This window comes from Aplidium turbinatum, chromosome 14, assembly GCF_918807975.1.
Source record: "Aplidium turbinatum chromosome 14, kaAplTurb1.1, whole genome shotgun sequence".
NCBI lineage: Eukaryota > Metazoa > Chordata > Ascidiacea > Aplousobranchia > Polyclinidae > Aplidium > Aplidium turbinatum.
The window spans coordinates 5,557,235-5,570,147 of record NC_137485.1 but is presented as its reverse complement, the minus strand read 5'-3'; the positions used below and the strand labels follow the sequence as shown (position 1 = coordinate 5,570,147).

Sequence of the window (12,913 nt, the reverse complement as noted above, 5' to 3'; positions counted from 1 at the left end):
CATTTGGCCACGCCCTGATTATTGGTTTATAACTCAGCCGCTAAATATCGCACATTTGAGAAAATCGGCATGCACATAGTCAAATGCTTTTATTTTATATTTTAATTATTTGTTTTCAAAACAAATGTTTAGTTTGTGCATTCTGAAAACATATGTTGCAAAAAAGCTCTAAAAACGCAAATTTTGCTGGCATTTAGGCATTTTATGTCCAATTTTGTTCGTTCGAATTTTAATGATTTGTGAACATTCAACAACAATATTTTGAAACTAATTATTTTTTCCTGCAATAAATGCAGTATTTTTCATATTCATACTACATCAAGCGGTTTTGAGGTTATTGTGATGAATTGCTTCTCCGCAGGTGGTCATGGCTGCTTAGCGTCGTAGTATCTCTCATGACAAATCAAGATGAATGAAAGCATAAAATAGTTGTAGCGATCCCAGCCAGCAAATCATTTTTTTCACATTGATTCAACGTTGGCAGATTGAATTTCTGGTTGAAATAACTCTAGTTTATTACATTCTTTCCCAGCCAGCAAATTGGTCCTTTTTACATTTATTTAACGTCTGCAGACGTCGAATCATTGTTGAAAGTGGTTGATTTACTGGCTGGGTTAGAAGTAGGTGTCGTGTGTTTCTGAGCACGGCGCTCTGTCCCTCAAGCTTATTACTCAGTTAATTATTGCCTTGTTTTCTGCACGCCTTGGTTCTACGTTTTCTTCATTCGTTCATTCATTCAGACCAGCTCAGTGGCCGAGTGGTTTCGCTTACGGCTCTAGTGCTGGTAGATCTGAGATCGATTCCAGGTCGGGTCAAACCGAAGACTTTAAAAACGGTACCGATTGTGTTCTATTCTGCATAGCGCAGTGAGAATGAGTCGGGTAATAATGTGATAACATCGTAAACCTGATATGAATTAAAAATGAGCCCTGTCGCTAACAGACCTTAGCTGTTGTAGAGCGACAATAAATAAAACCATAACATTATTATTATTATCATTCATTCAGTTCTGTTGTTGCAGCATTATGTACGTTCGGAAGCAGTTATTTATGTATCTTTTTATTTGCAGATGTAGTTGCTTTCTATTTTATTAAAGCCTTTGCAAGGTTGTTGTACAAGTGAATTAAGTTTACTTCAATTTAATAAAATAGTAGCTATGCATAAGTTCATGCAACCCCAAGTGTTTGGGGTCGACACAAACTCCCCGGAAGCCTCAAGAAAGTGGCAACATTGGAAGCGGACGTTTCGAAACTACATAGCAAGGATTGAGGGTGCAGATGCGCAAGCGAAGCTCGACATCCTAGTAAATTTACTAGAGTCACATGTGTATGCGCACATCAGTGAAAGTGACACTTACGATAACGCCATTGCTCAGTTGGACATCCTCTACAATAAACCGATCAACGAAATTTTTGCGCGACACCGACTTAACACATGCAGGCAAAAAGTGGACGAACCCCTGGAAATTTTTCTTCAAAGACTAAAACAGCTCAGTGCTGACTGCAACTTTAGTGCAGTTTCTGCAGCTCAAAACAAAGAAGCAGCCATTCGGGACGCCTTTATTGCGGGAATTACTTCAAGTTACATCCGACAAAGACTTCTTGAAGACAATGTCTTGGAACTACAAAGAGTCTTTGAAAAAGCTCGGTCGGTTTATGATGCCCAACGTAATGCCGAAGCGTACGTTATGCCCCCTGGCGGCGAAGCTTTGAATGATCCTCTAGCTGTGTGCGAGTCACGTTCTTGGGATTCCCAATCCAGCAACAAAACGCCACCTCGCAAAAGCGACTGCCTTGCAATAGAGCAGAAAAAATGCTTTTTTTGTGGCAGAAGACTTCATCCCAGAGACAAATGTCCTGCCAAAGAACAGATTTGCTACAAATGTAACAAAAAAGGCCACTTCGCTAATGTGTGCCGTTCGACCAGCAGTAACGCAACCGCTGCATGTCAATCAACAAGCTTGTCAGCTCTCACATCGCTGTCTAAATCAGATCAAAACGTAAACGTATCCATTGAGATCAATGGAAAACTAGCTAAATTCCTTATTGACACGGGCGCCCAAAACAACCACATAAGCCATGAATTTAGTCATCGCGCTAACTTGAAAGTAAGCATAGTGACGAGCAGCATGTGGATTTAGCTGTAAAAGGCTCATCAGTGAAAACTCGAGGCTCCTGCTTTGCAACTCTACAACTCCTGGATCGCGATTATGCTGATGTGAAATTCAGTGTCATGGACGGACTACTCTGGGACGTAATTCTTGGACGTGAGTTTTTACAACAACATAAATGCGTAAATTTTAACTTTGGAGGATCTGAACAACCTTTGAACCTTGGGGCCTTAAAACCTTTGAGGAGCCCAATGCCAGTACGTTTATTTGAGCATATGACAGGAGACTGTTGCCCAATCGCTTCCAAATCACGTCGATATTCTAAAGCTGATCAAAGTTTTATAAAGAATCAAGTCGCTCAACTCTTGCGTGATGATGTTATTGAACCAAGCACCTCACCATGGCGTGCTCAATTGGTGATAGTAAAAAATGAAAACCATAAAAAACGCATGTGCGTGGACTACAGTCAAACAGTAAACAAATTTACTTTGCTCGATGCCTACCCGATTCCGAACATGCAAAGCATTATAGACAATGTTTCTCAGTACAAATGGTTTTCTACTCTGGATCTACGCAGCGCTTATCACCAAGTTCCCTTGCTGCCTGAAGAACAAGAGTACACCGCCTTTGAAGCCAACGGACAGCTGTATCACTTTAAAAGGATTCCGTTTGGCCTTAAGAATGCAGTGCCTTGTTTTCAACGAGTTATCAATGGAATCATTTCGAAATATGCTTGCAAAGGAACATTTGCCTATCTTGATGACGTTACTGTGTGTGGTGAGACGCGCGAGGAGCACGATAAAAATCTTCAAGTTTTCCTGGGTGCTGCAAAAGACTGTAATCTAACCTTTAATGAAGACAAATGTAGTTTTTGCGTAGAAACAATAACATTGTTAGGATATCGCATCTCGAAAGGTGTGGTTGAACCAGATCCTGAAAGAGTAAAACCAGTTATTGAAATGCCTGTTCCTAACACTGCTAAAGAACTTCAGCGCGTGGTAGGCATGTTTGCTTACTATGCGCAGTGGATCCCTCAGTACTCGGAAAAAATTAAACCTCTGGTTTTGTCAAAAACTTTTCCACTTGACAAGCAAGCAATACAAGCTCTCTCCACGTTGAAAAAAGATTTGAGCACTGCTACTCTTGGGACAGTAAATGAACAACTCCCGTTTGTGCTTGAAACCGACGCATCCGACAACGCAGTATCAGCAACGCTGAATCAGCAAGGACGCCCTGTAGCTTTGTTTTCGAGGATGCTAAACAAGAGTGAAATTCGATATTCCAGCGTAGAAAAGGAAGCTTTAGCGATCGTCGAAGCAGTACGAAAATGGAAGCATTTCCTAAGTGGTCATCATTTCACGGTTGTGACGGATCAAAGGTCAGTTTCATTTATGTACTCAAGCACAAATCATAACAAAATTAAAAACAATAAAGTGCAACGATGGCGCATGGAACTAAGTGAGTTCAATTTTGACATTGTTTACCGCTCTGGGAAATATAACTCCGCTCCCGATGCACTGTCCAGAGCATACATTGCTACGATGCATAATAATGTGCTACACGATATTCATGTAGGCTATCTTTATGCCATCCTGGTATAACTCGTTTGCTTCATTTTGTTCGAACTAAAAATCTACCTTATTCTGTCGAGGACGTTCGGAAAACGGTGCAAAACTGCAGCGTATGTGCACTGTGCAGAAATCAAACCTAACTTTTATAAACCACCTAATGCGCATCTTGTTAAAGCTACCCAGCCGTTTGAGCGACTGAGTTTAGATTTCAAAGGCCCTATGCCGTCTGTGTCCAAGAACAAATACATGTTAACAGTTGTGGACGAATTTTCTCGTTTTCCTTTCGCGTTTCCTTGTGCAAGTACTGCTGCCCGAACTGTTATTTCTTGTTTAAACCAATTGTTTGCGTTGTTTGGTATGCCAGCGTATGCACACTCTGATAGGGGCTCGGCTTTCATGTCCAAAGAACTATCATCGTATCTTAATAGTCTTGGTGTTGCATGCAGTAGGACGTCTGTCTATAATGCTCCTGGAAACGGACAATGTGAAAGGTATAATGGAATAATTTGGTCTGCAGTGAAATCAGCATTGAAGTCTCGTAAACTTGACATGTCGCGCTGGGAAAGCGTGCTATCCGACGCTTTGCATTCTATCCGCTCTTTGCTTTGCACCGCTACAAATGAAACGCCTCACGAAAGGTTATTTGTGTATAAACGTCGATCGTCATTTGGAGTTTCTATGCCGACATGGTTATCAACACCAAATAAAGTGTTTCTACGGCGTCATGTTCGTTTATCAAAGTATGATCCTGTTGTTGACGAAGTAGAGCTCATGCATGCCACCCCTAACTATGCTCGTGTTCGTTTTCCTTCTGGCAGAGAAACAACGGTCTCTCTCAAAGATATTGCACCATTGGGACAATCGGATGAACCTGTTTTACCAGTTGACCAGGATGTTCTAGTCGAAGCAAACTTAACACGTTTGCCTCCTCCAGTGGCGAATGGTGAGGCTATCGCTCTACCCAATGGATTTGTAAATAATGACGTGACTTCAACATCACCGGATGTAAATTTAAGTGTGCGTAGTGACGATGGCGACATTGTACAACGTGAAACTACTGATCACTCTATGTCATCGTCTTCGCCCACCACTGATACAACACACTTACGCAGATCTACTCGTATTCGTCGTTCGGTTGATCGTTATGGTGCAGTGCCATATTTTTAGCAGTCTGCTTGATTTCATGTAAAATCACGCCTGCTGTCCAAGTTACGCTTATGAACTATATTTTGCGTGTTTGTGCTACATAATGCAATTTTGAGAGGGGGAGAATGTCGTGTGTTTCTGAGCACGGCGCTCTGTCCCTCAAGCTTATTACTCAGTTAATTATTGCCTTGTTTTCTGCACGCCTTGGTTCTACGTTTTCTTCATTCGTTCATTCATTCAGTTCTGTTGTTGCAGCATTATGTACGTTCGGAAGCAGTTATTTATGTATCCTTTTATTTGCAGATGTAGTTGCTTTCTATTTTATTAAAGCCTTTGCAAGGTTGTTGTACAAGTGAATTAAGTTTACTTCAATAGGCTATAGGTAACACGATTTCCAATCAGCTGTTTCATTTCATAGAGTGTAGCTTTCATTTCAACCAGGCAAATGTTTTAGAATCAAAGGAAAAAAAAACTTCTTTTTGATACTTTTCAATGTAGCTAAACGTTGAAACGATATAAAAGCCAACTTTTTTGCCTGGGCTGCCTGCTTTTTGCTAAATTTCCCAGATAGCAAAACTCGTCATTTTTCAGACGTTGAATCAATCTAAAAATGATGGGCTTTTCTGTCTGGGTTGTTTAACTTGAGTCTGGCAATGTCGAGACAATGTAAGAAAAGTTAATTTTACTTTTCAAGATTCAAAGTGAAATGTAGGCTACCACAATTCTGTATCAACACACATCGAATGATCGTTGAGTTATGAAAAATTCAGTTTAGCGAAACACAATGCTCGCTGTTCTGTCGTGAGCAGTCAGGTAGTGCTGACGCCAGGAATATCGCTCCTTCTCAACTGTACAGTGTACATGTCATGAATGACAATAACATAGGCTACATAGTTTCAACATGTGGTTTGTGCAAAAAGGCATGTTGCATTTGAAGCAACTATGAGGAAATTTGCCGAGATTATTTCTTTTTTTGGAATAACCTGTTCCTCTGATGTCGTCTACACATATGGTACAAAACGCTTTGTGGATGGCTGTGGTTGATGATTCGGTTGTGATTAGCTCTGTTTTTCTTTTCAGAAGTAGCAAAGTGTAAATACTAAACTAAAGTAACGGATCATTACTAGTTGCCAAAGTTTGCTTTTCATGTTGTGAACACGTTTTATCTTCGTAAAAACTGGTCAACTTCACTTGCCTTCCAATGACACAACAAAAACTGCCTGAATTGAGATAAACGATAAATTGTACTATGAGTCCCATTGCGTTTCGTTCTTAGTTTTAATGTGTAATTGATGACTTGACTCGCGGTTGACTGCGGCCACTGTGTATACAATAGCAGAAGCGATGAGTCATTTCGATGCAGATTGCCAAAATATAGGAATTTAGACAAAATTTCTGAACAACCTGTGACAAAATGCTTAGGGAACGTTCAAATATTACGTAACGCCTTCGAGGGGGAGGGGGGGTTTATGCAAAGCGTTACGTAACGCTGTCGCGTACGGAATGGTAGTTTTTTGTGCTGAATTCGTAGTGAAAAAGCGTTACATGGGGGAGGGGGGGATTGAAACAAAGCGTTACGTTGGCGTTACATGGGGGAGGGGGGGTCAAAAATTCGGAAAAAAAGCGTTACGTAATATTTGAACGTTCCCTTATTGTGAACCACATAGTGTTAAATAACCAAATTAGGTTTAAACGATGCTCAAATGATAAAAAGTAAAAGTCAAGAAATATCAGCGTTTTAGAAAAATTCCTTCTATATAAAATTTCAAAACTAGTGAAGGGCGTGGCCATTTGAACACGTCGAGTTAATATCGTTGCTGCGAACAGGCGCGGATTTATGGAGGGGGGCAGGGGGCCGGGACCCCCCCGAAATTTTGTGGAAAATTGTATGTTTCCGCATCAAATGGTTTGATAAGCTTCTAAACAGCTGATATTAGTCCCTCGGCATCACAATTGATGAAAATGGTTCTTTTAATGTCTATTTTATAGCATATCGTATATGTCGTAGTATCATTGTTCATATCTGTTTAGCCTTTTCTTTCCATTTAATTGATTTTCAAATTTTCTGGCCCCCCCTCGAAAAAAACTCTTAGATTCGCGCCTGGCTGCAAACACTTTATGGTTCAAGGGACAACACTTTTGGTGGATCATCGGTCAGAACTGTTGGTGACAAAGTTCCATCTTAGCTTTACTCAATTAGAATGAAGTAAAGTCTAAATGAACTGTACTAAATCCTGCACTTACAATTTCTGAATTTTATATCTCGATGCTAGCTGTATTTAAGTTTCTGTAAAGCTCCAAACGCAAATGAGAAATTTTACTAAAACACCTCAAAATCACACGCCACCCTCTAACTTGCAAAATTTTAAAAGATTCCATCCAGAACTTTCCAAGAAATACTATTGAACTAAATGCAACTTATTTAGTTGATAAAAATTTTACTATAAGGTTTTATTCGAATTTGGAAGGGGGTGGTTCATGGGTCAGGTATGGGTCCATACCTTCCCCTAGTCCTTGTTTTGATAGTCCGTTACGTAATTTCAACATGTGTGTGTAACTGTGTATATTAGTTTGTTTTTGTGATGTTGGGTTCAGTCGTGTTCTCATTGCTTTAAAAATTGGCGCTCCAGTTGTTCCAGGAACGAGGAGGCGACTGATTCTTAACTACAGTAATTCATCAACTTATTTTAAAGTATCAGGTTTGGTGGCCGTGCTTAACTATATTTATTGAAGCATCCGCAATATTAGATCCATTCATGCACGTCTTAAACCATTAAGGTTTTGCCACCTTTTCCTTTTGTTAGTTTTGTTACTGTATTTCTTTTTCACAATATCATTTCTTTTGCATTCTGACAAAGAAAAATAAATTGAATTGAATTTATTGCGAACGTTGTTGATACGAAGTACTTCAGTAACAGAATGAATGCGTGTCACAATAATGGCGGTAACGGATTAGCTCACGTGCCATGTGATTACGATATGGTAGGGTATTAAGCTTATATTTACAGCGATAGGGTAAATGCTCAAGAGATGAAGATGCAAGCGTAATGCTAAAAATTATCAGTGATATCTGGGCTAATGCAGTTAAAATATATCACATATAACTCTACACACAAACGCCGAATGTCATCAGGTTGTAGGTTAAGGAAATTACGTAGTATGGTAATCATTCAACCACAGAGGGGCTCTACGCATCCATCCTGGTTGTTCTGAAGAGCTACTTCTAGGGTAGGTAGCTTTCAGAGGGTGCGTCATGGTTGTCAAGTGGGGTTATAGCCTACTGTAGGCCTATGGTATGGTATATCTAAGAGCAGGTCGCTTTTGTCGATATGAAGGTGGACCCTGTTCCTTTTATACCTTGTGCCAGAAGCGGACTCGATTATGTAGGTGCGAGAAGAAGGTATTGCGGTCACTCTCCCTCGTTCCCAGCTTGTAGGCCTACTGAGTGGACTTTGCAAATAAATTCGTTGTCCAATTGAAAATGGACTCATATCACAAGGGTTTTTATCATAATTTTTTTTTGTGGCATTTCTGCGATTAAGCCTTTTTTCGGCGTGCATGATGTTGCTAGGTTTGGTGATTAGAGGTATCACTGATCGAAGTTTTCTGCCAAGAAGGATCTCTGCTAGGCTGATGTTTACGTCTTGGCGCGGCGTGTTCCTGATCTCAAGTAGGGCTTGGTATTGGTCGGTTTGGTTGAGAAATGTGCGCTTTAGCATGGTTTTTACACATTTAACCGCTGACTCCGCCTTCCCGTTGATGGCCTGGGCTGGAAGTTATAGGGGAGATGTTCCACCAACGGACAGGGTACGACCAACCCTTCTATTTCTTAAAATAAAAGTTGGAAGCACGAAAAATGTTATTGTGGTATCAAGATTAACCTTTTTGGTTTTGGAAATCTTTCTTACAGTCCAGTCGTTGAAGGGTTTTACCTTGACTTAATTGGTGTAAAGCTGAAATTTTGCACATTGGTTCTGTTCATTGTGTACAATGACCAAAAAAAAATCCCCGTGAAAATTTTTTGGTGAAAAAAAGTTATCCGCTATTTTCGAAATTCCGCCATTTTTTTCAAAATGACGGATGTACAAATACTGAAATATTCAATTTTTATGAAATTATTGTTAGTGTTGGTGCTCATTTAAAAGTAAATTTCATACTGCAATTATTTCACATTGGCAAAGTTTTGGTCCACCGTGATTGCCGGAGGAAGTTTACGGATACACGGAAAAGGGTTCAGGGAAAATGCCTGCAAAGAAATTACGATCTGTGACAAGGAATTTCAAGCTTCTGAAGCCTACAGTATACTGTGTCAAAAGGGTGCTGATGGGATTAATGCTGCCAGTACTAATAGAGGGGACAACACTATTGCGACAGCTGGTCGATAAGTACACATAGACTGTCGTAGGCCTAAACGTTACACTAACCCTATCGATATACAGCTTAAGAAGAACAGAGAGGAAAGTGGGTCCTGCGTCACGAGCAAACGAAGTGTTCGAATTCTGGATGGCAATTTCGGCAGTAAGACTCATTGTTTTTTTTGTGGCCATGTGGGACTCGAGTTCTCACGGACAGACCTGGCTTTAGTTTTGTTAAAACAGATGTTTTTGCAAGGACTATATTAGAGTGTTGTGAGAGACGTTCTGTCGATTGGTCATTCGCCACGAAAGGTCGTATTGAATAATACGGTGGCGATTTGCATGCTGCACTGTGTTTATACCATCATTCTTGTAGTGTTAATTTTATATATGGATTTAACGTAACCTTGTAATGCGGCAGAGTATTGAGGCAAAACGTCGAAAATCTGGGCGACCAAAGGATGAGGAACAGGATCAGGCATCTCTAAAGATGTGTTCACATCTTGAACAGAATGATGAAGAACAGTTAACGATATCAGACCTCAGATCTAAAATGAAGAAGTTTTTAGCAAATGATGATTGCCTTCCTTATGGATCAAAATATCTGAAGACTCAATCGATGAATCTATTTATATAACTGAAGGTCAGGGCCTTTATGACATTGTCACTATGAGAGAGAAGACATCCGAATTCCTCCGATCTCATTACCTAAAAGCAAAGCATGAGGATGACGGAGAGTCACAAAAGAGAGAAATAGTTATAACTGCGGCAAGGCTCATCTAAAATGATGTTCCATCTGGTAATGATCACTATCCAAGCACAGACGTACTCAATAATAATAGCAATCGTGTTTTATGTGCGCCCATTGCGATACATAACATATAGTAACACTGCGATCGCAGATGCGATACAACAGACGACAGGAAGCAGTGAAGTGACATATAGTCTTTGAGTCAGCTGCTCCCCTTATTTTGGCTTGCCATTACTTTATTTGTAGGAAAAGACACAAAGCAAAAGGTTGCTAGTATTGGCCAAGCTGTCGTTTTCACCACTCGACCGACCAGATCGTCAGACCACGAGCGGTGATTGCACCATTGCAAATTGGTCTTGTTGTTCAAGGACATCATTTGTACAGGTCGAGATTTCTTGTTGATACTTTACACAATATGGGATATTGTTCTTCTTACGCTGAAGTCCTGAGGTTTGAAAAGAATGCAGCTGATTGTGTAGCGTCAGAATCTATTGTTCTGAAGAACATAGACCTACTCGAAAGTACAATGTTATTTGCAGCTGACAATGTTGATCATAATATTATCACCCTGGATGGGAAGGGGACTTTCCACGGGATGGGAATGATTGCTGCCTTGACACCGGGTCATAAAGCAAACCGTATGATTCCAAGGCACAACATATCACAACTCCACATCACAGAGAAGACTAGGATTGAAATCATGCACCTCCGCTTTGCCAATGAAGCGCAGAAGACATCACTGGCTGGTTATGTACCTTTTTCTCAAGATCAAACCCTCTGAGGAATATTGTGAATGGTGTTGTGGCCGAGGATAACGTTAATGTACATGAACATGAATAAAAAAAAAAAGATAGACCTATTCGATCAGTAAAACACTTCGGGGTAGCCTAAAGGCTGCGAAGTGATCAATGCCCCAGGGGATGCTGATGTTCCGATTGTGAAGGCTGCTGTTCTTAGTGCAGTGTCACACTCGACAACGTTGATTGGAGAAGACACAGCTCTGTTGGTCCTGCTTCTTCATTATGCGCAACAAGTAAACAGAGATCTATATTTCCGTTCCGACAAGGAAAACGCTGACAAAGTGTATCATATAAACGAACTGAAAATGGTGATGGGTGAAGAATTATGTTCCCAGTTACTTTTTCTACATGCCTGCACTGGATGTGACACAACATCAAGAATCTGTGGTGTGGGTAAGAAAATCTGTCTTTCACAAGCTGGTAAAGGGTGATGCTATTCTGAAAGACTGATGTGCCAATTACCTCCTTCTTCCATACCAGACAGCAGCATCCATTGTGAACAAAGATTGTCAAGCGATGGCTGTGATTTTTGGGGGCACGTGGACGGATTCGCTCTCGTCATTGCACTACAGAATACAGAGTAGGCTACTAAGAAAAAAAGTAGTCTCTTCCCAATCATTTGTACCACCTACTGAGTCATCAACAAAATTTCACTGTCTAAGGGTTTACTACCAAATAATGGTCTGGCTAGGACAGGAGAGTGATATGGAAACTTGCGGGTGGGGTTGGAAACTGGAAGGCAGTCAGTTTGTGACAACAGAGTCGGACATGAATGCGGACCCAGTTTCCGTCTTACAGATTATCCACTGCAACTGTACAACTGCCTGTAGCACTGCCAGGTGTAGGCAGAATAATCTACCCTGTACCTCAGCATGTGGACAGTGCAACTTGATACCTGTGACAATACGTACAATCAGTCATTACTGGATGAAGATGATGACCAGGACTTATTAAGCAACTGAATGTAAATAACTTAATAAGTGGTCTGCGATTCTTGTACTGTCAGTCTTTCACTATTAGTTTTGTTTCATATAGGCCTAAGTCTTTCCATTAAACTAATTAGTTAATTTCATTTTGAATTGTTTTAATGAATTCCTTACCACCTTAAACCTAGGGATAGACGCCAGAATTAGAGCTCTAGCATGAATATTAAGTAAATTATTGTCATTATACTGTTTTTGCGGCCATCTTGAAAATGACAACTTTCCGGTGCTCTGATTCTCCTAGATTTTTAATACATTAATCTTGATGGTAAATACTAGAAAAAAACCGTTGGAAAACCTTTTGTAGGAATCAAACCATATATTGACCTGACTATAAGTGAACAAATTTATCGTTTTTTGAACTATTATACATTAGCGTAGGCTATTATATAATATTTTGTTAATGTCACTTTGTTTAAAGTCAAAATATAGTTGTTATTGAGTACCTACTTGCTTATTAATTGTGACAAATATTATATCATATTTTAAAGAAGCCGTAGTATGACGATACTTCGGAAAAATATTCGAATTTTGTTTATCCGCCAATTTGAGAAAAAAAATGGCGGATTTCGAAAAAGGCGGATAACATTTTTTCACCAAAAGATTTTCACGGGGATTTTTTTTTGGTCAATGTACATAATCAACAGCAACAATGTGCAAAGTTTCAGCTTTACACCAATTAAGTCAAGGTTCTGCCCTTTTTTTCGCTTCAACGACTGGACTGAACATTTTTTTTCTGCAAATTTTTTCACCCATTGGTTTATTTTTTCAAGACTATTTTTTGTTTGCTGATTCATTGATTAATGAAATTGCAATGAGTTAAATGTTTAAATTTTATCCATCATTAAACTAGGTCATAAAATCCAAGAACTATCATGTATCTGACCAACAGACCACCCACCTGTTTGACCAGTGGGTCACTAGCTAATTGTTCAACAACGTCTTCCTTTATGTAGTCAGACTAAAGATGTCAGAAATTAAAACAACTAGCAATACAACAGGGTTGTTTACTTCTGATAATCTCAACAAAGCTGTCGAAGATGTTTTGAAACAAAATATTTCTGTTCGAAACTCGGTGAAAAAATATGATATACCACGAACAACGTTGGCTCGATATGTTAAAGAATGAATCAATGGATAGTGAGAAAACTACTGCACCAACACCCGTGGCATCTACAAAACACCTGTCTGATAGCC

The 12,913-nt window shown here is 39.8% G+C and overlaps 1 protein-coding gene across 1 annotated transcript; it reads left to right on the top strand.

The window, feature by feature from the left end:
* The first annotated feature begins 1,156 nt into the window (after positions 1-1,156).
* On the top strand, positions 1,157-2,140 carry LOC145782840 (uncharacterized). Its single transcript, XM_082594605.1, has one exon. It carries the CDS (start codon positions 1,157-1,159, stop codon positions 2,138-2,140), a length of 984 nt encoding a protein of 327 aa, XP_082450731.1.
* The last annotated feature ends 10,773 nt before the right edge of the window (positions 2,141-12,913 follow it).

Bases quoted from the DNA above. Each gene is read 5' to 3' on its own strand.
- LOC145782840 (XM_082594605.1), top strand. From the start codon at position 1,157: ATGCATAAGTTCATGCAACCCCAAGTGTTTGGGGTCGACACAAACTCC.